At 34.3% G+C, this 27,807-nt stretch overlaps 4 protein-coding genes across 7 annotated transcripts in view; 2 read left to right on the forward strand and 2 right to left on the reverse strand.

Annotated features, from left to right (window-relative positions):
• LOC113518983 (uncharacterized) overlaps positions 1–25,656 on the forward strand; it is a 234,065-nt gene extending 208,409 nt beyond the window's left edge. Inside the window, exons 2-4 of the mRNA XM_052898484.1 lie at positions 17,437–17,667; positions 24,364–24,451; positions 25,371–25,656. Coding sequence (XP_052754444.1) covers positions 17,437–17,667; positions 24,364–24,451; positions 25,371–25,527 — 476 coding nt within the window. The 3' untranslated portion in view covers positions 25,528–25,656. The remainder of the gene's footprint in view (positions 1–17,436; positions 17,668–24,363; positions 24,452–25,370) is intronic.
• On the reverse strand, positions 8,670–11,209 carry LOC116412622 (D-aspartate oxidase-like). 2 transcript variants are annotated; one of them, XM_031907726.2, is made up of 2 exons: positions 11,039–11,209; positions 8,670–10,239 (listed from the first exon to the last, which is right to left on the reverse strand). In XM_031907726.2, exon 2 carries the CDS (start codon positions 10,225–10,227, stop codon positions 9,214–9,216), a length of 1,014 nt encoding a protein of 337 aa, XP_031763586.2. In that variant the 5' UTR covers positions 10,228–10,239; positions 11,039–11,209; the 3' UTR covers positions 8,670–9,213. The 2 variants fall into 2 exon arrangements, with proteins under 2 accessions (XP_031763586.2, XP_052754442.1); XM_052898482.1 differs by lacking the exon at positions 11,039–11,209 and adding an exon at positions 10,705–10,941.
• On the reverse strand, positions 13,360–16,697 carry LOC113519098 (D-aspartate oxidase). Of its 2 annotated transcripts, none has more exons than XM_052898483.1 (2): positions 16,673–16,697; positions 13,360–14,651 (listed from the first exon to the last, which is right to left on the reverse strand). In XM_052898483.1, exon 2 carries the CDS (start codon positions 14,637–14,639, stop codon positions 13,626–13,628), a length of 1,014 nt encoding a protein of 337 aa, XP_052754443.1. In that variant the 5' UTR covers positions 14,640–14,651; positions 16,673–16,697; the 3' UTR covers positions 13,360–13,625. The 2 variants fall into 2 exon arrangements, with proteins under 2 accessions (XP_052754443.1, XP_026759960.2); XM_026904159.3 differs by lacking the exon at positions 16,673–16,697 and adding an exon at positions 15,404–15,554.
• LOC113519099 (uncharacterized) overlaps positions 18,037–27,807 on the forward strand; it is a 77,924-nt gene continuing 68,153 nt past the window's right edge. Inside the window, exons 1-3 of one of the 2 annotated variants that reach the window (XR_008253246.1) lie at positions 18,037–18,375; positions 18,511–18,662; positions 20,647–21,161. Coding sequence is in view for 1 of the 2 variants with exons in the window: in XM_026904160.3 (XP_026759961.2) it covers positions 18,196–18,375; positions 18,511–18,662; positions 20,647–20,917 (603 nt within the window). In the remaining variant the exon portion in view is untranslated. Of the gene's footprint in view, positions 18,376–18,510; positions 18,663–20,646; positions 22,590–27,807 lie in introns of those variants that run through there. The other variant, XM_026904160.3, reaches the window with a different exon arrangement.

The following is a 27,807-nucleotide window of genomic DNA, read 5'->3' on the forward strand; positions in this document are numbered from 1 at the left end:
TATCTATTCATGTAGGATTTATCACTTTATGTTTTTGGTATCTATACAAATACATTACCAAAATTAATTACCAACACTCTTTCCATCGATTGGTATTCCAAAACTGTCCTGTGTTGAGTATTCTTTTATTTATTTTTTTTATACTAAAAGTATTTTGACAATTTATTTGTTTGAAATCTTAATCTGTTTGAAAAGAGAAGTAACTAAGACTTGTTTCGAATTATTTTTCTTTCGATACACGACCGATATATTTTATTACTAAACTGCTTCAACAGCGAGTAAATATCACCTGTCTGCCAACTTTTGATGCGAGCAAGTTTTAATAAAGGCGGTGGATTTAGTTCGCTTTTGTTCGTCACGACCGCCCACCTGTATTTCTTGCTAATGTACCTTATTCGGAAGTTTTCTTATATCCAATAAAATTAATATCAACAATTAACCACCAATCATCATCATGATGTTAGCCCTTAACCGTCCACTGATGAATATAAACCTCCCTCGTGGGGGTTTTGCTAGTAGTTGCCACGCTTGGTAGGCGGATTGGCAACTGCAGTCATGCTTTAGAGATGTTTTAAGAGGGACGCTGCTGCCCTTCCCTAACCCTCCCTTAGTCAGCTCTTACGACACCCACGGGAAAGGAAGGGGTGGCCTATTCTACGCCGGGACCGCACAGCCAATACCATCTGACATTTATAAAATAATTATAGATATTTTTTGTATGGTATCCAATTCTATGCTGGACCACCTTATACGACATGGCGATTGTTTAAAAAGCATACTAGAAAGAAAAATAGAGAGCAAAAGAAGAGAAAGACCGTGGAATAACTACATGGGACAGATAAAGGAAACACTAGGTGTCATGTCGTATAGGAAGGTCAAGGATATGGCCTGGGATAGAGCTGGCTGGAGGAAGATGCATGAATTAGTTGCACCGACAAGAGGAAACTCTTAAATGAATGAAAGAAAATTTTATTCATAAAATCATGCGACTCACACAGTAGCACGAATGAAATAACTGAGCATAGTAATTATAATTAAAAACATAATAATAGGTGCAAGTGTGTAGTCGTGTGCGTGTGCGTGTGCGTGCGCGTGTGCGTGTGCGTGTGCGTGTGCGTGTGCGTGTGCGTGTGCGTGTGCGTGTGCGTGTGCGTGTGCGTGTGCGTGTGCTTGCGCGTGTGCGTGTGCGTGTGCGTGTGCGTGTGCGTGTGCGTGTGCGTGTGCGTGTGCGTGTGCGTGTGCGTGCGCGTGTGCGTGTGCGTGTGCGTGTGCGTGTGCTTGTGCGTGTGCGTGCGCGTGCGCGTGCGCGTGCACGTGCGCGTGCGCGTGCTCGTGTGCGTGTGTGATATTATTATTAACTATTTTGTTTCATTATTATTGAAAATTTAAAATCAGAATGCTGTAACTGTTGTAATATTCTGTCCATTTTAATTAACAGTTATTGACCGTTAACTGTTGATAGTTATGCAGATGAAATCGTAATGATACATTTTATTGCAATAACTAACTGTATTGCTCTTCGTATATATTTAAATAATAACTCGATAATATTAAATTATGTAAAAAGATATACGTCCAAGCCCCGCATAGAAATCTACGTAGTAAAATGTAATGAGATCTCATGCAATACTGAGTGAATAATGTTCGTATTTTTATATGTACATTTTATTTGCTTTTAAAGTTTAAAAAATCTCTTATGAAGACGCTGCAGTTCCTAATCATCATCGTTACTTTATTGATATCATTTATTGAATCTAATAAACTATACCTATGTCAAATACCTCAAGAGTTTGTTTTACCGTATTATTGTTTATTTGTTAATTAGCATGCTGTGTTTCCTTTAAAATGATTGTACACTAAGTATAAATAGACAGTAATTTTAATATTAAATCTTATAAGTGTAACAATTGCCAGGAGATCAAATAAAGATAAAATAAAATAAAATAAAAATCATTATAATATTATCTTGATATACGTATGAGTTTATGATATTATATTTATATATGTATGTAATATTTGAACAATATATTATTTTAAGTGCATTTATAGTCAATATATAATGTACCCTAAGAACAAGGAATTTATTTATTTATTTATATTTAATAGAATTATATATAATAAATAGAATTACATAGAAGAAGTGATAAAATTGTTAACTCATAGCGGACTAGTGTATAGAAATTGTTATACGGCCGTATAACCCTACCAAATTCAGATAAAACCTACTAGCATACATTCTACGTAAACTGTATCAAATATATAATTTTGTAATGTAAAATTTGTCATTGACAAATAATTGACATATCAAACATTTTCTATACACTAGCCTGCTATGAATTAATAAAAATTACAACTGATGGCGTATCTTTCGTCCTCTTTTTACTAATTATATTTGCATAAGAAGAAAGGAGGTAACCATATGATTTCCAGTTTTTATTTTATCATTTCTTCTGTTTAATTCCGTGTTATTAGGTTACGTCCATTGTACCCGTCAAGTGTTGCCATTTCAGAGAATTATAATAATATAGCCCGAATATTATTACCACTGAATCTTTTAAACCAAACTCGGCCTCATCCAACTACGTGATCTGTACGAATGTGTAATTAAACTAATTTATACAATTCCATTGCCACAAAACGTAAAAACTTCTATACATAAAACATTATACTCAAATAAAAACAAATGTATAATATTCTTTAGTCCTTTTACGATTGCTCATAAAAAGAACATATTGAAGTCTCGCGAAGACAAACGTAAGATGCAAATGGTGTACCATAAACTAAAAACATAAAACTGTACTACCTATGTGAAATGGAAAAGCTACACTAGCTGGTGTTATAACAGCATAAATTTTATTATCATAAAAATGATCACATTTAGTAGATATTTTGTTTTGAAAATAAAAATCCTCATAACAAGAGAGACCAGAGACAATGAAGCGACAGATATCGGTAGCCAAATGCAAACTAGTTAAAAAAATCTCCTGTCTTTAATTGACCTAACTCTAAATAGAACTAAGATATCAAAACAACATACCTACTATTGAGTCACGGAAATCACCTTCTTTAAAAAATGCTAGTCAATTGATAGGCATATCATCAAGCACTAGGCTTATGTATTTGTACATAATCACAATGGTACTTACTACATAAAGCACCATACCACACCATGTCAGCTGTTAAATGTCCACTTTTGAACATAGGCCCCATTGGGGGGTTTTACCAGCAGTTGTTACGGTTTTCAGGCGGGTTTGGGAACCGCAGTTAGGCTTTGTTGGACGCTGACATATTTTTTGTAGTCTAAATAATATAAAATAGGTACTTTTGTATTGCCATTTTATTGCAAGTGAGAAATTTGCAAATTCACAATAATTATATAATTACACAATAAATATTGTGATAGCATTTTTTAAAATATAAAATAAAATCTTACACATCATATCAGCCTTTAACTGTCCACTGTCTCCCCCTTGAAGGGGTTTTGCCAGTAGTTGTTACGCTTGACAAATTGGCAACCGCAGTTAGGCTTTGAAGATGTTTTAAGAAGGACACTGCTGCCCAACACTAGACCATTACGTTCCCTTAGTCGCCTCTTACAACATTCACGGGAAACGAAGGTTTGAGCAAATAATACATACATACAAAATAAAATAGTTGAAATTAATTATTCGGGAACGAAAGTATTTTCTTTATCTGGCAACACTTTTTGTAAAAATAATACTGCGTTTCGATTTAATTTCATTTGTTTAAGCAGTTGTAGTTTTATAAGACATTTGTTAAAATTAATTAAAATCAGCACTAATAATTAATTAATTAAAAATTTTTTCTTAACAATATTCAGCTACTAATTAATAAAAAAATATAAAAATAATCACAGTAAATATATGACTTTGCGTATCTTTTTTAGCCCTTCGGACACCGGATAAATTTTGATTCGGAATTCCCACGTTAAATTTATGCCGGAAAAAGATTAGGGGATTTAGAAAAACACCATTCACGATGATATTTACGAAAGTATATACGGAAGGATATTTGATACTTGCACAAATTCATACACACAAACTGTTATGCATAACCGTATTACGAATCGTCCTAGTTTAAGTATTATCAATAAATACATTTTTGTGATATAATATAACAATAATTTATTTTGTGGGTAGTGACATGGCAATGGCATGGAAATCTTATAAATATTTTTACTCACACATTTTTAATTCTAAAGAATTTAAAAAATCCAAAGTCCAAACATTTTGGGAAGGCATGCATTATATATATATATATATATATATATATATATATATATATATATATATATATATATATATATATATATATATAATAATATGCCACCAGCCCTTTGTCTTTTTTCTCAATGTCCTCTGCCCAAAGGTTGTCTTTTTTTATACAACTGAGAATGGCAAACAAGCTGACGGCCCTCTGATGGAAAATGGTAACCGTCGCCTATAGACATGAGCAGTACCATGAACATAACAGTGTATACTGCTTCGCCTATGATACCCCCCATGCGTGACTTCCTGAGGACTCAATTATCTGAATTATAATAATTACTAGTTTTACCCGTGACTTTGTCCCGCGTAACCGGGATATACATGTACATCAAATTTTATGACGTTTGATAAAACTATTAAGACGCTATGTAGTAGAGAAGCAAACAAACGCACTTTCCCATTTATAATATTAGGATTTTTATACATAGTTCCTAATAGTCTTCTAATCATCATCGTCATCTCAGTCATTATCAGTCCACTGCTGGACATAAGCCTCCCCATAGACTGTCATAAAGAACGGTCCTGAGCCACCTGCATTCACTGATTCCCTGCAATACGTTTAAGGTCATCATCACGTCATCACTCCATCTAGTGGTGGTCGTCCTAAACTGTGTTTGCCCGTATGGGGTGGCCCTTAAAAAACCTTTCATCCCCATTGGCTGTCGATTTTTTGAGCTATGTGACCAGCCCATTGCTACTTCAGATTGCTTATCCTTCGACATATGTTAGTTACTTTATTTCTTTTGCCTCTTTCTAATAAATAGATCTACGTATAATTATCAAACACATTTAAAAAACATTTTATTTCAAATTCAGTTCATTTAATTTCAAGAAATATTAATGAAATATTATATCTATCTCTTAACTTATCAATCCAAAATCAACCGTGCATAAAGAATCGACAATTCACACATAACAACAACAGATTCTATAAATATAAATAATAAAACTCAATTTACCACAATACTTACCTAAACCAAAAACCAACAAAGGGAATTATTTAAAAGCACTAAAGGCTCAGGAAACGTAACACAATTCTGTATAAAAAAAGTGTTGACGTTTCTCTGTTTCCCGCCATATAATCCAATTGAATCTAAAAAAAACAGTTTTACGACACAAATGAAAAACACTCACGTATGCGAGGCGATGAATATCAAACGGTATTAATACTTGGCGTTACGGAATATTGTGAAATTGTTTTTTTTTATACCACAAAGGTGGCAAAGGAACAAACCGTCCATGTGATGGTGAACCTATGGACACTCTCAGCCAATGCCAATGCTAATTTTGTACTGCACTTATGAAACAACAATTAGAAATTAAGCTCCAATTAGGATCGGTTTGCAATAGTTTGCATTAGCAAATTGCACTAATATGCACACTGTAAATTTGTACACTCTAATTTTTTTTTTTTATTATGCGTCTAACAGTGTGGAACCATTATGTCGCCAGTATTGCAATTCGAGAGTGTAAACCGTTCCTATTTCAATATCGATCCATTGGAATTTATTTCAAAAGTAACCCCACAACACTTAATCGATGATATTTTTAAATTGCTTAAAAAAAAGAGATTCTTAAACCGGTTGTATTTTCTTTTATGTTTATTATCTCATAACTCCGTCAGTTATAAAGTGATTTGGAAAAATCTTTTTTCTCTGATTAACTTCCTAGACATTTTATCATATACAATATACAAGCATAGCCTTCTATACAAAACATACACACTGCATTTATTTGGTCGCCGATCCCTAAGTGTTAGTAGACGCTGAAAAGCGTATTTACAAGCTCTAAAAGCTGAGAAATTTGAAATATAAATAAAAATTTATGTAAGTATATTTAAAAAGATGTTTGTAATAGACAGATAATTTATCTATGGTAAAAAAGGAATATTGAATCTAGGGCAGAAAAGAAATAAGAAATCTATGGTAGAACGAATTTAATTTTGGGTATCATATTGAAGACTAGGCAGCATGGTCTCCGACCTTAGCGTGTTCCACAACGGAACAAACGTACTAAAAAAAATAATTAATTTTGGGTTTGTTGGTTAATTATTATAATGTTATGTTGATTTGTGAAACAAGTTAAATTGCATTTTTTAAGAAATATAAAATGGCTGTTTGGTTATTTAATTGTATTTTTATTAACACGGTGTCACAGACGGCCCGGACACTACAAAAATAAAAAATAAATGATTCATTGTTAAAAATTTCTTAAGCACACATTATATTTTAATGTAATAACTATTAGTTTAACTTGTAATTAGATCGAAAAAACACAACTAGTTTCGGGATCAATTCATGATCCTTAGTCATGAGCGGTTACGACGCTCGCTCATTCAAATGATTTATTATTGTACAGGTCGAAAGAGGACATTTAAATAATGGCCATTTAATATACGTAAAGTTTTATCACTGAGAAAACTAATTTGCAATTAAGAAACTCTTGTTAACGGAAAGTAATAAAATGTATTAATTACTTGCGTTAATTGAGATCCCCTAGGTTTAGAATTAGTTACTTATTCAACGATAATTGGTAATAATATTTTAAAACGTCTGACCTTAGCTAGAGGTACATTTTCCAACGATCCGTTTCAATTAAAACTTATTGATTGATTGATGTCAGTAGCAATGAATATTCGATTGTACTCACTTATTAATATGTTTTGTTTTGTTTTATTCAACTTGGAATGGCAAACAAGCTGACGGCCCACTTGATGGAAAGTGGTAACCGTCGCCTATAGACATGAGCAGTACCATGGACATAACAAAGTATACTATTTCGCCCATGATACCCCCATGCGTTGCCATTCCTGAGCACTCAGGTGTTATTCCTCTGTACCCAGTAAATTCACGCCATATCCCACCCTTCAAACCGAAACACAGTCATGCAAACACAACTGCTTCACGGTTGAAATACGAATGGAACAGAGGTACCCAAGCAATCGACTTTTGTACAAAGTCTCCTTATTCCTCTTATTTAACAATTTCCTTTACGCATTCCCAACGTTCCCTACCTTTTTTCCTCAATCCTTTCCTCCAAACCGTAGGTGGCGGAAAACACCAACGAGAGTGTACGGAATATGTTGACGGAGTTATGAGGGAGGGACGGAGACTTTGTACAAAAGTCGATTGCTTGGGTACCTCTGTCCCATTCGTGTTTTTACCGTGAAGCGGTTGTGTTTGCATGGCTGTATTTCGGTTTGAAGGGTGGGATATGGCGTGAATTTACAGGGTACAGAGGAATAACACCTGAGCCCTCAGGAATGGCAACGCATGGGGGGGTATCATGGGCGAAACAGTATACTCTGTTATATCTACGCTCATGTCTATAGGCGACGGTTACCACTTTGGATCAGGTGGGCTGTCAGCTTGTTTGCAATTCTAAGTTTTATTAAAAAAAAAGAGGTGACAAACATAAAAAAAAAACCTTAAATAAACCTTCTTTCTGAAGTCACTTGAGAAGTCAAGCAATGTTACAATGAGTTAACATTGAGTAACAAGCAAACAAGTATGCAGGTGAGTGCTCCGAGTAACAATGAAATGGTGAAATAAAATGGAAAATGAAATATTTTCGATCCTGTTACGAACACTCGAAAAATGAGAGGGTCCCATCATAGGCTCGGGGATACGCAGTGTATGTTCCCCGTTTACTCGAAGACGCTCGAACACATTCGGAATATTCTCTTTATCTGAAAGGTTTACTTGAAAATTCTGTTAAGTGATTTAGTTTATAAATCAAAATAATTGTTTTTTTTTTAAATAAAAATATATGATTTTGCCATGTTTTAAGTCAGGTTTTTGAAACATAATGTTAATAGAAGACAATAGAAATAATCTTTATTCAAATAGACTTATTTGCAAGTTCTTTTAAATTTTAAAATAAGTTAAGTGTTGCGATATAAAAACTATCAATCTCCTGGTGTATTCCGGCACAGGTCAGGTGGAAAATAAAGCATCCAGATAGGTACCCCGTCGGATCCACTTTCAACAGATGACGACGTAAGCTGATCAATTATGCAGGACCACAATTTTTTGTATATCAGAGAGTGTTTTACTGACTGTGAATTAATAATAATTGAAGCGGATCGCTTAATTGAATTATTTATTATTTATTCATTGAATTTATATGAAATGTGACATTATCTCTCAGGAAGAAATCTCTTTTAGACATAAGTTTGTCTTTGCTAACATTGTTATTAACTTATTGTTGTTACTGTATGTTTTAGTGCAATAAAGAATATATATATATATATATATATATATATATATATATATATATATATATATATATATATATATATATATATATATATATATATATATATAATAGCTTACAGGAAAGTAAAAATCAAATAATAAAAAAATAACCAGATCAATACTATATTCTCTGTTGCTCGTTTAATGTGCAATAAAATACAAATACCTAATATTACAGGCATATATAGGCTACCGCAATCCCGTTTACCATCAGACGGGTCGTATGCTTGTTTACTATAACAGTAGTATAAAAAAAAACCCTAAGGTTCTAAATACTTATTATTATATTTATTACTTTAGAACAGTATGAAATATTGTTTTCTTTTTCGTCTATAAACTTAATAAACTATCTGACATTAAATCTGGGACATATAATAAATATTAACTAATAATACAACTGAATATCATTGGGTAAATTATACGCAAACATACCTACACTTTATCACTACTTGGCATGACGATAATATAAATATGCCGTGATGATAGAATGACACTAACACGAAAGATCAAAATTCCAATTTCAACATAGATAAAAATATAGTCAGTATTTACGTAATAGTAAATTTCAAACAAAAAGAAAATACCTATTTTCAAAAATTCATACAAATCAGTCGAAACACAGTATTGTTTGTAACAATGATTTTTACTCGTAAATAATAAATTTCCTCTTATAGTTTATTTTTTATGTTACTTTTCAAGAAATCCTGTCCAATCTTAACAGCGTTGAGTGCCGTGCCCGGGGAACACATCACACCGTATCCGCCGTGCCCGTAGCAATGAACCACTTTCAAACCCCCAATTACTTCGGGCTCCACTCGTACAGGCACTCTATGCGGTCGCAACCCCACTTTATGAGCAATAATTTCAGCTTTCTTTAGAGCTGGCAACATCTGGCAACACCGTTCTAATATGGCCGCCGCGTCGTGCTTACAAACTTGTAAATTATAACTATCATATTGCCTCACGCCACCTAATGTAGCGACGCCATCCAGGCCAGGAATAATGTATGTATCGTAATCACCATAAAACGCCGTCTTCAACCATGGCGCCTTAACTTTAATAACTTGCCCGCGGAGAGGGACTAAATCATAATCATTACAAAGATATTTCGCGCCTAAACCGGTGCAGTTGAAAACTAAATCGTACTGGCGTAGTGATGTGAAACTGTCGACTTTATCGCTCACAATTCTGCCACCTTTATCAACAAATCTCCTTTCGACCCACGGTAAGTATTTCTCGCATCCTATCTTTAATGTTGTAAAATAAGAACCATACTTCCATCCTGGACCACAAAGTTTTAACTCTGCCTCTTGTACTGGCCTATAAATAGGCACCAGATTTTCAATGAACGGATTTCTAGTGACGTGATAATTGTCTTTAGAGAATATGTAACTAGAGAAAGCCATGACACCAGCATTTGGCGATTCCGGTGACTTTAATATATCCTGCCAGTAATGCCACGAGTCGTCTATCCATTTCTGTGTAATTTCTCTTGTCGCACCTCTAAAACTCGTTCCCGGTCTAAAAATACCTGCGGCCACCGCGCTTGTGGTGTCTTCCTTGAATTTGTCAGCTATAATAGTTATGTTCGCTTTGCCGAGGTCTTTCTGTAAAATATCAGCAACTGTCAGTCCCACGACCCCAGCTCCGAGGATCGCTATATTGGGGGCGCCTTTGTCCATGTTTATTGTTCACTGAAACAGTAGAGTAAATGTTGAGAAAATTTAAAACTAAACAAATATCCAACTGGTGGGGGAATGGGATTGTTAGTAATGAAGACTGAGAATCCCATTGCTAGCAATATACCCAACCAGGTCGACCTGCTCGCGGTTCTGCCTGGAAACTATCATGGTTAATTCCTGATGAATTCATCATGATGGGCTCTGGTCTGTTTTCATTCTCACCTATCACCCTTCACTGGTGCTCCGCCAGCGTATCCCGTTAGCGCAGGTGGGGTTACCATACCATTTTAACCTATCAAAAAAAAAACCAACTGGTTAGAAACCAAAATATTATATTAACAAGTAACAAATAGGTTAACTATCTTCAAATACTTTCTGATGAGCGTTTTCTTTCAAATAAATATCCTATTGAGTTAAAAAAAAAAACCACTTAAGATAAAACATTATTCCAAAATAAAAATTGGCATTTCTTTATACCTAATAGATTACTCGCGACTATAAAACTGCTAAAACCTTACACGTACTTCATTAATTAAACATAACACATTTATACTTAGTTACATATTGCGACACTACGCAACACAATAACATTACAGATATGCAAAATTTATTAGCTCCCGGCATATGAGTAAATATTGATTACATAATAACAGCATTTGAAAACATATCACGCGTTTAATATGTCTTTTACACCAAGATATGATGAGATATAAAAAAAAAACATAACAAACACCACTATTCTAAATTCAAAAATTTAAAATTATGTTTATAATAAACAAACAAAAGCTTGTTAATTGCTAAAATTACATACGTGATGCCTGAACGCGGCCGGATCTACTGTATACAGCGCTCAACTCGTATAAAGCGCTGACCGCTGTGACACTGGCCTGGCCAATCATATGTTAATCTTGTTTACTCTCCGGCGTGACCTCAACTATTAACTTTATCGTTTTCGTTAGACAATAGCTGGGTGTTTGCTGCAGGAGAAATTGAGATAACGTCGAGATAACGTTGTTTTGACGCTACTTATATATCTATATCTACATCATAAATCGTTGAAATGTCAAGTACTTTTTTATTTACAAAAAAAAACTAGCTAAATGTAAATTGGACTCTTACGCCGAGGGTTCTGTATTCAAAATTGTAAATAGAATTATGCTTCCTTTCCATCTAAGAAGGAAGGATATATACGGTTTGAAGAGTGGTGTATGGTAGTGAATTTACTGTGTACAGAGGAATAACACCTGAGTCCTAAGGAATGGCAACGCATGGGGGGTATCATGAACGAAACAGTATACTCTGTTATGTCCATGGTACTGCTCATGTATGGTATATAGGCGACGGTTACCACTTTCCATCAGGTGGGTCGTCAGCTTGTTTGCCATTCTAAGTTGTATAAAAAATAGAGTAACAAGCAAGGTTAAATTTAAAGGGAAAGTGAGAAAAAAGACAATGAAGTTTACAAATTATATTATTATTAGTATTATAATTACCTACATTAATTCGTACATTGTCGAATATATAATATAATAGAATACGGTATTATTGTAGAATACCATTTATTTTCATCACCGTCATTAAGGTATATTATTTTAACCGTATTGTTTTTAAGTTGTTAAAACAAAGGAAATTCAAAATATTTTCAAAGGGAATAAAATCTGCCAGGTGTATTATTTATCTCTACTGTTATCTCTGATATGTACCAATCATAAAAGTTACAGATAGGTATTTTCCGACTCCATTATCTAAGTCATAATAACAAATACTATGAATGCTTACAATTTAAGAATACTTAATTAATAATGTAAAAGTATTTATTATATTTTATTTATCAGAGATCAAAGAGGATAAGTGTATATGAACCTTACTGTCTTATCTGCTTTCCGAGATAAATCACTATAGTCTTATAACAGGCCTGTCCAAACTAGATAGGATCTAGGGCCAATAAAAATGACTAAATTCATTGGGGGGCCGCAAAATATTTGTAACAACAAAATGCAGCTATAATATCAGTATTATGTTATTGTATTATTTTTTCATCAATTTATCTTTTACAATATATAATATATATATATATATATATATATATATATATATATATATATATATATATATATATATATATATATATATATATATATAATATAGATGTTCAGTAATATATTGTAAAACTTCGGAGAGAGCCTGGAGATCTGTAGTACAGGTTTCGACCTAATTCAGACTCCAGACTCTCACAAGGATAATAATTTTAAGTTAAAATACTAGATGTGAGCAGTAAATAAAGAATATTATTATTACTATTAATTCTGTCAATATCAACATCAATATTGGTAGTAGTTAGAAAAGATTTGGCGGGCCGCATCAATTCAAGTCGCGGGCCGCGTGTAGCCCGCGGGCCATGGTTTGGACAGCTCTGCTCTTATAATTATCTTTGCTCGTTTCTGCTGTCAATTTATCAAACAAGTACCTTGCAAGCTATGTTCTTCTTTAAACAATGAATATACCTAATAATTATGTATTTATTGGATACAAACATATGTATAATGGAATACCAATAACTAAATACGGCATTACACACCTTTTTTTTTATTTTAAAATATAATTTTGAGCCTCTCGTCTCAATTTATTTTTAGTACATGTATACAACATGAAATGCATTGTAATTAAAAAATACAAATAAATGCAATATACTCGTACATGTATTTACCAGAGGGACACTTTGTACAAAAGTCGTTTGTAGTCCCACCTCTGTCCCATTTGTGTTTCAACCGTGGAGCAGTTGTGTTTGCATGGCTGTGTTTCGGTTTGTATATGGCGTGAATTTACAGGGTACAGAGCAATAACACCTGAGTCCTCAGGAATGGCAACGCATGGGGGGATATCATGGGCGAAACAATATACTATGTTATGTCCACGGTACTGCTCATGTCTATAGGCGTTGCACAAAGAAAAAAGATGCAATATTTTAATGTTTTTTTTATTTTTTATTTGATAAGTATATCATTTTGAGCTGTCTAAACTAAATAGACAACTAAATGCACTGTGATATTAAAATTTTAGTCATGTGTAATTGACCCACATTTGTTTAAGAACATAATTCAATATCACTGGTAGAATTATAAATAATACTAATATCATTTCAACCTTTATTATAGACTTTTCAAAGACAATACTTTACTAATACTGTCGTCTAAGATTTTTGAATATCAAACACTAAAAGATTTCAAGACATAGATGGATTGATAGCTTAAATTGAAGATAAATATCTTAGGTATTGATTGTATTATACAAAATAATTAGCTAATTTACTATTGTGTATTAAAATAGTACTTTTTAAAAATCTTTTCTTTAGAACTCTGAATTCATAATGTTTAAATGCAAATGAAAGTTTAATCTATTCATAATTTATTCCTAATGTTACTCTTCAAATAGTCGTATCCTATCTTCACAGCATTGAGAGCGGTTCCCGGAGACGACATGACTCCATTCGCGCCATGTCCATAACAATGAACCACCTTCACACCTCCTATAACCTCGGGCTCCACGCGTACAGGAACTCTGTATGGTCGCAACCCCACATTATGACCAATAATTTCAGCTTTCCTTAAATCTGGCAATATTTCACAGCACTGTTGCCATATTGCATGCGCATCGTACTTGCAAACTTGTAAATTAGAGTTATCGTGTTGCCTCACGCCACCTAACGTAGTCACGCCATCCATGCCAGGTATTATGTACGTGTCGTAATCACAGAAGAAGGCCGTCTTCAACCACGGCGCCTTAACTCTAATTACCTGTCCGCGGAGAGGGAATATATCGAAATCATTGCACAAATATTTCGCGCCCAAACCGGTGCAGTTGAAAACCAAATCGTACTGGCGTAGTGATGTGAAACTGTCGACTTTACCGCTCACAATTCTGCCACCTTTATCAACAAATCGCCTTTCGACCCACGGCAAATATCTGTCACAACCTATCTTTACTGTTGTAAAATATGAGCCGTACTTCCAGCCTGGCCCGCAAAGTTTCAACTCGTCCTCTCGTGCCGCTCTATAATTCGAAACTAAGTGTTCAAGCAAAGGATTTTTGGTAAGTTCATAATTGTCTCTAGCAAATATGTAAGTAGATAACTCCATAATACCAGCATTTGATGCTTCCGATGACTTTAATATATCCTGCCAGTAGTACCACGAGTCGTCTATCCATTTATGTGTAATTTCTCTTGTCGCACCTCTAAAACTAGATCCGGGACAAAAAATACCAGCAGCCACCGCGCTTGTGGTGTCTTCCTTGAATTTGTCAGCTATAATAGTTATGTTCGCTTTACCGAGGTCTTTCTGTAAAATATCAGCAACTGTCAGTCCCACGACCCCAGCTCCGAGAATCGCTATATTGGGGGCGCCTTTGTCCATGTTTATTGTTCGCTGAAACAAAATGTTATTAATATGTAGAACTAAACTACGTTTTTACATTAGTCAGGACTATCCTTCTCTAAAAATCTGTCCGATTCTAGAATAAGGGTATACGGGTACTCCGGTCTCCCGAGCCGCTTGCAGTGTCCCAGTCCTTTCCTTTACCACACAAGTAATATACCACATAAATAATAATAATAATAAGGGTAGGAAGGTGATGATGACTATATTTTTATACTCTTGTTGTGGTATATTGGCCGTATGGTCCCGGCGTAGAATGGGCCACTCCTTCTGTCCACTGTATCAAACATTAAAAAAACACAACTGAATTGAAAACCACCTACTTTATGTAATCGATTGAAAATAGTAAAATCAATAATCCTTGCATATACTTAATACTACAAAAAGTAAAAATTTGAAACGGATAAACGTATAAAAAGTAGTTTTTGAAACTACTCAATCAATTTTAAAAATTCTTTCGCCTATAGAAAGCTCCAATATTACCGAGTATTAATATTCAAAAATTCTATCCGTGTAAAGCCGAATAGAATCGCTAGTATTCAATAAAATTTTACAATAGGATAGTAATCGAGATTATAAATAAATAAAAAAAAAATCAATAGGACCTTCTAAGAATTTTCGATATTTTTACAGATTTTGATCCTATGCCTCTTGTTATGTTAGAAATTTAGTAATTAAAAAAATAAACAAAATCAGACAAAAAATCGCATTCAAATTAGATAAATAAATAAGAAAGTACATACGTGATGCGTCAACGCAGTCAGTACGCAACCTCAATACCAGACTAATCAAACACAAATTATATACACTCTGCACTAAAATTACATCAGCCATTTACATTATATCTATCTATTTGCCTATTGTTTGTCGATGAAAAAGAGATTCAGATAATGTCATGATAACGTTGTTTCGATGATATATACCTAGGGCTGCCATCACCTAAATTGCCGACACCAGATAAACACGGCAAAAATCCCGGACATTTGGGCGAAATATGGTTTTTCCCCCGGACACTATTTTGCCGAGCCTTCTTGAATGCGGGTTATTGTGAATGAATTCGTAACCAAGATTTATTTCAATTTATCGCCTGCCAATAAAAAATTAAATTTTCTCTGACAACAAGTACTTGGTGTATTTATCACGATGAGCTAACTGACCTGTTTTTTCATCCTCGCCTATCATCTCTCTCTGGTGCCCCGCCAGCGTATACCGTTAGCGCAGGCAGGGTTACCATTTAATTATCATCCATTAAAAAAATGGAACGGCAGCCCCGCCCGAGCTAACACTATACTCTGGTGGAGCACCAGGAAGGGTTGACAGGTGAGAATGAAAAGACAGGTTAATTAGCCCATTGTCATAAATACACCTGGGATTCAGCACAATGGTTTCCAGTGGGTGCCACGTGTAGGTCGATCTGACAGAGTTTATTGCTATCAATGTGACTTTCCGCTTTACAAACAACCCTTTCCATCCCTTGCATTACGTTCGTAACAAGCCCAAGATCGACAACGAAGTGACTCGACGCGTAGGATTTGTTTACACCTCATGTTTACTCCTGAGGCCCGAGGCAAACCTATTTTTTTCTATTCCCGTGAGACTTGTGAAAAACTTTTTTCTTAAATATGTTAGTAATTTTACTTTACAATACCTCAATAGGAGATTCAATCCCACTATCTTTTGGTAAACTCAATCACTTTTCTCAAACATTATTACGCCTAACGCCATCTGCCGCCCACGTCTCGCCCCCGTTAGCAGCAATATGTGGATTCAAATCCCAAATGAATTTACTGTTCAAATCTCGAGACATCGAACTGGCTGGATGTAAAATATTTAAAATGTAAACTTTCATATAGAACATTTTACATAAAACTTTCAACTGACTTTTAAGATTTTCTAATGTATTTATAACTCTTTAGCTTTTTATTATCTTCTTTTGGATATAAAATTAATATTTTTAAATGTTATTCCAAAACTTTTTTAGGTTAACAAAAATTGTATTATGCTCTAAGTACCTTTGTCCTCCAGAACCTAGGTCGATCAGTATAACTTTTTACTCGCTCCACTCACAGGAAAACATCTTAATTATATTGTATCCACTCGTTCATGTAACTTCCCTCTTTACCAAAATCAAAGTCAAGCACAAAATATAGTTCCGACTTTTAAAAACTTTAACACACTTTCTTTAGTATAAACTGGCAAATACTAATTATGACGCAAATTTTCGTGGCATTGTCAATAAATGTCCTACCTAAGTATCTTTCTTGCATTCACTTTAGAATTTCCGTTCTATAATTTATTATTTAATTATCTTTGAAAATGAATCACAACAACGCATGCACAGCAAACATTGTACAGGTATAAAATCAAAGGAAAATTTAGTGTAACCGTGTATACGAAGTAAAATTCTTTATTTTATATACTAGATACCTCTGTCTCGCTAATTAATTCTGCCGCTGAACAACTGTACTTGCTTTACTGTTTCCATTTAAACGATGAAACATTAGTGAGTTGATATAGAAGTCTATATAAATTCTTCGAGAATGGTAATATTTGCGTAATATTATGGACATCACAGTATTATATTATAATCGTGTGACTTTTCATTTAGATGTCTGGCAGTTTTATTGCATTCCCAGATGTTTAAACCAAAGATTTCGATGTTCTTAGATTTAAACAAATAAAAAAGAAAAATCAAGTCACACAGAACTTTAATTTTTTTTTTTCTTAACTTTTACATAAACATCCATCTTATATAAACAATTAATTTTAATTACAGAATCCCGACCGCCTCGGAAAAACTACAATCAGCTGTCATCGAATGAGAAACTCGATAACAGACAAACTGAAGACATTCACATCGAAGATGCAGAAGTAGATTCAGACGCGAGTAGTACCGACTTAGATGACCGTGAAACACGGGGTGTGTGTCCGCCTTGTGCGCATGACCGCTACAACAATAATATTCGTCGACACGTCCACGATGACTTCAGTGACGACACAGATTATGGTAAGTATTTAATTTAATAAATTTTCATTGTCTTAAAACGGTCCTTTATTTAAAAAATATCCTGTACAAATCGATTAACTGCGGCACATGCGCACTTATAGCTGCGTCATTTAAATTTTGTCCAAGGCCCTGCACATTGAATTCTTTGCTGAGATCAAAATAAATTATTAAATACTGCAAAAGAAAATATTATTCTAATTATATGATCAATTACCGTCGCGCTATATTGGTTACGGCAATTATTCTATCTATGGCAATCACTGTACACTCGTGTGGTTTGCTTCCAGGTCAGTCAAACATATAAAAAATATTAATAAACATTGTCAAAAGTCAGTGTCAGTGACTGCAGGCTGTAGTTGTCAATTTCCGTCAAATTGTTTTCAATTTCATCTGTGCATCTTGAAGTTTTTGTGAGATGTTTTTGGTGATTTGGAATTCGTGAATCGTGACAAGCTTTAGAATTAATTGTTCCTATTCTAATCTAGTGCTCAACATCATTTTACACACAGATTTTTAAATAAATTCACAATGGCCAATTTAAAATCGGATTTGGACGAATATTTATTACAAAATGACAAAAGTCGAAGTTACAAGTTTAGTTTGCCTAGTTTTTCTACTCCGAGTTTTATGTCGCGAAGTAGCGAACAAACTCCAAGTAGCACCAACGAAAGTTGGTTTCAAGAAGTTCAAAAAGAATATTGCACTTTGGTGAGTACAAAGATTCAATATTTTATTTATTTATTCATTTTATATCCCTATATGTATTGTTATTGTAATAAAGTACCTATGAATGACTCATAATCAGATTGTGATGATGTTTATACATAATTTTTATTGTTTCAGACTCGTACACAAAGATTTATGGCATTTGGAGCATGTGTTTTTCTTGGAATAGTGTGTTTTATATTATCATTTGCCTTAATACCAGTTTTGATATTGCAAGCGAGGAAATTCTCTCTGCTATTTACATTGGGGAGCTTGTTTTTCATACTTAGGTGAGTTTGTTTTAAATCGATATATTATATATATAATTATATTTTTTATACAACTTGTAAGACATAGCTTAAATCTTACAAAGTGATTACTATCTGTAGACATGAACAGGATTCAGAATTTATTATGAAACATGTGGTTTTCCTCATACTTTATCATGTTTCCTTTTTTTATATAGTCTAAAGACTGTTCTTTACAACTAATGATATCATCATAATAAGCCGTAATTATCCCACCGCTGAGCATGGACCTCCCAATTGTGAACACAATTTTCATTTGGATAAACATATAAAAACATTGTCTATCCTAAATTCTGATGCACATTTTTCTATTAACAAATTTGTTAAAGAGAACACTTCATTATAATAGAAAAAAAAAAAATGAAGACTGCTAGAAATTAACTATATTCAAAAAGTTATAGTAAAGTATAGCCAATACCACTCAGAATATAATGATTCTATTGATACCTCCATACATCCAAATCTGTTAGATATTTAAAATTTATAGTGGAATAAAGAAACCCACATACATGCATGAACCCATCAATTATGTAATTATACAATTACAACACACAAACTATCTTAAAATAAATCTTGGTAATATTTATTTTAATATTTTTATTCTTGTCATAACACTATAGGGTTGTAAGTACAGTATAATGTTGCTATATACTCTATCAGGTCAACCTCTTTATGGTTCCCACTGGAAACCATCATAGTGAAGTCTCATTACATCATTGTGTCATGGTGTACTAACTGACATATTTTCATCCTCACCTAAACATTCACTGACCAGCATATACCAATAGCACAGATGAGGTTACTATTCCATTCTCATCCATAAAAAGAAATAACAACGTCCATAAAAAAATAACAACAAAATGTATAATGTTTCTATTGTTTTTCAAACTCCAACACCTTATAGTAAGGTCAATGACATGCTAATGAGCTGAACATTTCTAATTAGCAAGTGTTTGTAATGAAATCTGTTAGTATATGTAGGTTAGTGGCAAGTACAATAAAAATTATCATTCAAAATCATTCCGTTGACTTTGTGCAACCTAGAAACCTCTTTTCTTGCAGGTTTGTTTCCCACTAGTAATGTTTGACTCATCATACACTGATTGATTTATTGATTGATTGATATTATAATATATTCAGTTATATTAATATAAAAATAGCTTGAGATATTTATCCTTATGTTAACATATATTAGTATTTATATTATACTATATTATAGTATTTATAATAGTTTTTAGTTATGAGTACTGGAAATTACTTTTCACTTACACTATATAGGGGAGAGGAAAGGGATTGTTAGCAATGGATTTTGACGGCCCCATTGCACGGATATGCCCTATTAGGTCGACCTCCAAGTGGTTCCCCCTGGAAGCCATTGTGAACAGTTCTTGTTGAATTCGTCATGATGGGCTAACTGACCTGCTTCATCCTCACTTATCATCTTTCACTGGTGCCCTGCCAGTGTATATATATATACCGATAGCGCGGGTTGGGTTACCGTTCCATTACCGCCTATTAACTAAAAAAAACTTACACTATATAGACAAAATTTTATCTTTTTTTTTATGCAACTTAGAATGGCAAACAAGTAGTATCCGTCGCCTATAAACATGAGCAGCACCAAGGTACAGAGGAATAACACCTGAGTCCTCAGGAATGGCAACGCATGGGAGGTATCATAGGCGAAAGAGTATACTCTGTTATGTTTATGATACTGCTCATGCTCATGTCATGATGGTTACCACTTTCCATCAGTTGGACCGTTAGCTTGTTTGCCATTCTAAGTTGCATAAAAAAAAACTCTGTCAAGTCGGCATCCATGTTGTGCCCTCTAAAACCTATCGTAGTTAATTCCTTGTAAATTTGTCACGATTGACACCATTAGCATAGACATGCGCACGATTCCATCTCTATCGATAAAAAACAATTCAGCTCACATTAATCAAATGCTTATATTGTGTTCCAGCTTTAGCTTCCTATACGGACCATGGGCTCACCTGCAGTCAATGTTTTCAAAAGAGCGAGCTCTCTCAACGGTACTGTACAGCGTAACATTGATAGCGACGCTCTACTGCGCACTGCACCTCCAGAGTACCATCCTGACAGTGCTGTCCGCCGTGGCGCAGGTGGTAGCACTCCTATGGATGATGATGGACGCCATCCCCGGTGGAGCGTTGGGGACGAGGTTCTTCGGAAGCATGTTCAAGTCATCAGTATCGAATACACTACCTATATAACGATTATTTCATTATAAACTTATGTTTAGGACAGTGCAGTGCGATATTTGTGGAGGTTTTTGGTAAATTATAAGTTACCTTTAATTTTGTTATGACATAGTTTACTTGCCGAATTTCCTTACTCTATACTATTAATCTACAACTGTACAGAATGTAAATTTAGTTTTAATAAATGATTATTCTTAAGTTGGGACAGACTAGTAATCTAATATGTTAAATTGCATCATTGATTTTGTTACTACATGTTTTTTTTTTGATGGGTGAAAATGGTATGGTAACCCCGCCTGCGCTAACGGGATACGCTGGCGGAGCACCAGTGTAGGGTGATCGATGAGAATGAAAACAGGCCAGTTAGCCCATCATGATGAATTCATCAGGAATTAACCATGATAGTTTCCAGGGAATACCGCGAGGATGTCGATCTGGTTGGGTATATTGCTAGCAATGGGAATCTGTCTCCATTACTAACAATCCCTTTCCCCCCTGTTACTACATGTTTGACTAATTATTTGTTCATTGCTCATTAGACTTCATTACTTTTGACATATTTTCCAATGTATATAAATATGTACCTATCAAGTATTTTGTCACTGTATAAACAATAAGTACCTGGTAAAACTGATCTGTCTCTATCTCTCTGTATGTTGACAAATTTTTGCAAATTTTTATGTAAGAAATGATAAGTTACCGTCACCTTCATACTGATATGAACATTAGACTACATCCCTTGTTTCTTTATACATTGAGAATTCATCTGTTATTCCATTATTTCATCATATCACCCATTAACTGTCCACTGCTGATGATAGGCCTCTCTCTATTGGAGGGTTTTGCCAGTAGTTGCCACGCTTGGCAGGCGGATTGGCAACCGCAGTCAGGCTTTCGAGATGTTTTAAAAGGGACGCTACTGTCCATCCCTCGCCCTCCTTAGTCGCCTCTTACGACACCCACGAGAAAGGAAGGAGTGGCCTATTCTATGCCGGGACACGGCCAAATGACAGACTGATACATATCTTAGTCTAATCTATCCAAACTATCAGTGCCTTAAAATAAGTAATCAAGTAAGACATATGAGCAGTGAACCATAACCTGTACGGACAACGGACAATTCTTTGTGTATATTTTTGAGTCATTCCTGCGCGGACAAAAAGTCCCTCGTTTGCGCTGGTATTGAAAATGTCCTTTAATTATGCATTTAGATAATAAATTTATGTAATACATTGTGATTTATCAAATGTAACTAAATATCTCTTTTGATTTACGTTGAAATTATATTTACCACAGATATGGATTTATATAGATGCCATAACTGCATATATCTCATTAGTATGGTAAAATTTGGTCCTATATTAAGCGCCAGAAGAACCTAATTGACTGCAGCAAAATTATAACAGTTCCTAAACATAGTTTACGCTGAAAAAGTTAAAAAAATTTACAAAACAGTATTATAGATGGTATTTTCGGGAGGATTTAGTGTAGTATTTTTAGTATTAGTAAATGTTTTTTTTACCGTCAAGTAGTAGTAATTAAATAGTGACATGTTTGGTTTTCATATAAAATGAGATACTTGCGACATCTATATCTACGTATATCTGTGTATTTTGTATATAAAATAATTGTATAAAGCTCAAGGTTGTAATAAAATATAAATGTAATAAATTATAAAGATTATTTTAATTTCTATCAACGAACACAATCCAAAGCCAATATCACCTGATGCTGTCGTAAAAAACTGCTGGAGACCTGTACCGGTCATGTTTATACCAGAGGGAGACTTTGTACAAAAGTCTGTATGCTTGGGTACCTCTGTCTGATTCGTGTTTCAACCGTGAAGCAGTTGTGTTTGCATGGCTGTGTTTCGGTTTGAAGGGTGGGATATGGCGTGAATTTACAGGGTACAGAGGAATAACATCTGAGTCCTCAGGAATGGCAACTCATGGGGGTATCATGGGCGAAACAGTATACTCTGTTATGTCCATGGTACTGCTCATGTCTATAGGCGACGGTTACCACTTTCCATCAGGTGGGCCGTCAGCTTGTTTACCATTCTAAGTTGTATAAAAAAAATTAAAAGTGGGTCAATCCAAAACTTATATAAAGGCCATGTTTTAAAAAGTGCTGGGCCATGTATTTATCTAAATCCAATGTGGATACTTTAACGTTAATATAAAATGTATTAAAAGTCGATTCAAATACTATGTTACAGTTTACGATATTTATTTTCTCAAAGAAATCCAATTCATTTACACGAGAAAATAAAAAGTTCTAGAAACACATTAAAAGTGACGGTAGAACAAACGTCAGACATTACACTTGAGTACAATTTAAAAGGTACAAATTGCAAACGAAATCGATGTTTTTTTAGTGCGTGAAAATGGAATGGTAACCCCGCCCGCGCTATCGGTATACACCGACGGGGCACCAGTGAAGGATGATAAGTGAGAATGAAGCAGGTCAGTTAGTCCACCATGATGAATTCGACAAGAATTCAGGGGGAACCACCAGGAGGTCGACCTGTTTGGGTATATTGCTAGCAATGGGATTTTTAGTCTCCATTACTAACAATCCCTTTCCCCTACAAAATCAACGTTCATGTGTGTAGGTATTTATAAAACTGCACTGATACGGCTCCAATTACAGATATGACTTACACATCCATAGGACAAATTTTAAATAATATTATTATCTAAATTAAAAAGAAAAAAATACTGGTGAATTATAATATCTTTTTTATATTTTATTAAAAGAAATACTTTACCTAGATTTAATAGCCCATTTAAAAAAAAAAAATCAAAAATATTTAAAAACTTAGACGGAAGTTACTGTGAAACTTGAATAAAGCTATCCAAGGTAAATATTTTTGTATTGTCATCTTTTCTACATAATAGATATGTTATTGTTGTATTTATAAATAGTATAAGTACTTAATAAAAATCAAGAAATCGTATTCAGTTTTTATTGAAAGACCTTGTGGTTTACAAGACGTAGCCACAACCTTAAACTTTTTATGGAATTATTGGTTGGATCAATTCAATGTTTGTTCAATCTCAAATCATTACTTGGTAACTTGGTTGATTTATGCGTTTTACACAATTCAGTAGTAGATAGAGCTCCTTTTTTTTACGCGTACATTCTAAAAGTGCTGACTGCTCCTTATACATGCCGCCCCTGAGGACTAGAAACAACCTGCTAGTTTAGAATCTAAGATTTACCTATTTATAACTTACTTTATTATAAAGGAAACCTAATAATATACATGAATTGTAACAATATTAGCATAGGACTGTCTTATTAAAAAAAAAACAATCATTATTTTTTTTCTAATTAGCAGAAAATATCATATAAATCTCACTACAAAACAATATTATCAAATCGAAGTACTATCCTTTTTTGACGTAGATTATAAACGGCCTCCATTATTTATATTGCGTATGGTAACATTTCAGACGAGGCGCTAACGTGCAACGTGTGCGACCGCTCGTTCCCCACCCGCCGCCAGCTAGCCGACCATCAACAGAAAAAGCGACATTTCGGGTAAGATATCGCGTACACCCTTTAGCATATGCTACTGTTGGGGGGGGGGGGGGGGGGCGGTTATTTATTTATACTTTTGCAGACATTAAAATGTCTACATGGCAGACTTAATGCCTGATAGCATTCTCCACCAATCAGCCGTCACGTTAAACAGAGAGTAAAAGACGGTGTATAGATTTAACAAAAACATTGCTAATTAAATTGAATTTATCAAGAGATTGTTAGTAATGAGCCCATTAGCAATATGCCCTATCAGATCCACTTCCGAATGTCCCTTTTGGAAACCAGTGGTTAATTACACTAACTTATCATCTCACACTAGCGTCCCACCAACGTATACCAATGCGCCAGCGAGATTGCTATTTTCATGCATATGAAAAAATGCCCTTTCCCTCATGGATACTACTTATAAACATGTGCATGCCATTAAATATGCCGAAACATACTGAACATTAAAAAACAAACCGTAACAATTTATTATCTAATATGTTTCTGGCAAATAAATTATTATTAGATATGATATCTAGCCAGATATGATAATGATGAGGATGGCAATCAAACATAAGATCGGCCTGATGGTGAACGACACCGCTGCCCATGAACACTTGCGACATCAGACATTCACGCATAACTTGACATAAAAACTTTTAGTCACAAAAAATACTTGGTAATTTCACTGTCATACACATTAATTTCTCTGTCATCAGACAGAGTCGGAGTCTCTTTTTGTACTGAGTACTGCATGTGGGTTACATTCGAATGTTACCGAATTAAATCGATTCGCCTGTATAAATCACACTTCGAACCAAACATTTTTTGATCATATTCTCAAGAACGTGACTTTATTTTTTTTTTTATAAATGAGATCAGTTTTGTTTTTTTTTACACTTTTTTTCATTATCAACGTCTCTTGTCACAGTTGCGGCGCGTGCGACAGTCTGTTCCCCTCGCTGATGGCGTTGGAGCACCACAAGGAGGAGTTCCAGCACTGGAGCGACTCCTCATACTGCTCGCACTCGGACTCCGAGGACAGCGAGCTGGAGGCGTGCCACGAGGACCGACACCGGCTGCTATAATGCCACCATCTCATTATTGCCGGGGACAGGCCTACCAAGTTGGGCACTTTTGTTTGAACTCTTCACGAATTTACACGTTTGGCAACCAGGTCTGCAAGCACAAACGTGCGGACTCGGTATTTGATTCGACTCGAGTAAGGTAGCAATTCGAATTTAGTATTTGTCTATCGTTTGTTCGTTCAATAAGAACTTAATGAAAATATAAATAAACGAATAATTACGACTTGTTACTAATTTCACTTAACTAGAGTGTTTCTGTGATAATTTTAAGAAAATTTAAAACCTAATTAAGTTTTTTTTTTTAGTACGTTTGTTCCGTTGTGGAACAGGCTAAGGTCGGAGACCATGCTGCCTCGTCTTCAATATGATAAATTGTCTGGAATTCATTAAGTTCTATTGAAACAAACCATAGACAAGAGTTTGCAGTAAGCGCCAAACGTGTAAATGAACATTGCGTACCACGAAAACAATACGATTAATGTATTGGTCTGATTTAAAAAAAAATATTTAGTTTTTTTTTTGTATAGTCTACATAAATGGGACCACTATTCTGTCGAGATATGATTATTATAAAATTTCGCAGTTTCGCCAACAATGGCCACCATGAATTACGATGATAAAAAATATGATTTACAAAATTTTATTCAAATGCATTCGGTCATTTAAGTGTCATTGAGTGATTAACTTTCATATATGTACTTGGATATTATAAGCCACTTTGTATATATAAATACCAAATCCCAGAGCCTTCATTTCCGTTCTCATCACTCTTAACATTTCTATGAGATATGGCCTGGAAATTATGTATTATAAAATGTCATAAACGATAAATGATCAAAATAGTGCATTAGCTAATAATTTTGTTATTTTAATGTATAAATAACTAGTTTGACTTACGTATCTTTTAGTAGAGAATGTTTGACTAGTTTCGGGACCGTCCGGGACCATTAATCACAGATATACATTAAGTTAAACCGTTTATTATTATATTAAAATATAATATATACTTACGAAATTTCTGACAATAAAATGTAATTGTCCCATTTGCATTTTACAATTCATGAACAGGTGAAAGATATTCTTCGGAGGCACTTTTTAAATCCATCGATATGTAATACAAATCACACACGAAGTACTAAAAGTACCATACTATAAGACGGAGATTTCTCGTATAGTAAATTTACACCTTTGTACTCCATTGTCGCCGTATTTGCGTCATTAAAATGCTAACATTAAATCCACTGTCGCGGCTACGGCGATATGTGTTTTACTTTTTTCATGAGTGATAATGAAATGGTTACCCCGCCTGCACTATCGGTATACACCGGCGGGGCACCAGTGAGGGATGATAGGCGAGGATGAAGCAGGTCAGTTATCCCATCGTGACGAATCTAACAATAAATCAATCATGATGATTTCTAGGGGAAACCACGAGGAGCTATACTGCTAGCAAATAGCTACCAATCCTCTTTCCTAATAATCCCCTGGAGTTATTAGTATCCTCTATGAGTTACTATGCTGGAGTGCAAAAGGTCCAAGCATCAGAATTATCTCTCGCATCTTAAATGACCGCCCATACAAGACTGTACTTACAAATACATTATCATTATGATATGCATAAATAGAATGAAACAGCAAAATCCGCTGTCTTGTTCTATCTCACTGTAACGAAAACGTGTCTAATACCTTTGTTTACCACTTAGCTATGGTGATATAGGGTAGAAACCAAAGAGTTTTTCTTGATTTGATCGTACTTATTTTCGTGGTACCAACGCACTGTATTTTCTATCTGAAATAATATTTTTATGCAAATACATTGTAAAATGAATGTAACCCTGTTCGATATCGATATAATCGTCATAATGTAAATATCGCCCGTCCGCCCGTCTATGATCCTCGGGTATAAAGTAGCGATGTTGCCAAAAACGATACTATCAACAGATTGGATACTACACAGAATCCAAATATCGTAATATCGTTACATACAATGGACTTGATCCTAATTCTAAACCACTCTTAATCTAATATTTTGATAGTTTCACCAAACGACTGTTTTATTGGCCATCATCAATTAAATTTATAATAATTTGGACTTAAATTTATTAGAAAATTGGTTCATAATGGTCCTTAATTAAAAAAAAAAACTCGCTGTCAATTTCGACAGGAAATTTTAATTTTAAATATAGGCTTAGATTATAAAGAGCATCGAGCCTCAAAAACGGGTTAACTTTTTGTCAGCTAATTGTCAAATTAACTGACTTGTTTTTTTAATAATGTTCT

The sequence above is a fragment of the Galleria mellonella genome, unplaced genomic scaffold (assembly GCF_026898425.1).
Source record: "Galleria mellonella isolate WM207_F2 unplaced genomic scaffold, CSIRO_AGI_GalMel_v1 utg44, whole genome shotgun sequence".
NCBI lineage: Eukaryota > Metazoa > Arthropoda > Insecta > Lepidoptera > Pyralidae > Galleria > Galleria mellonella.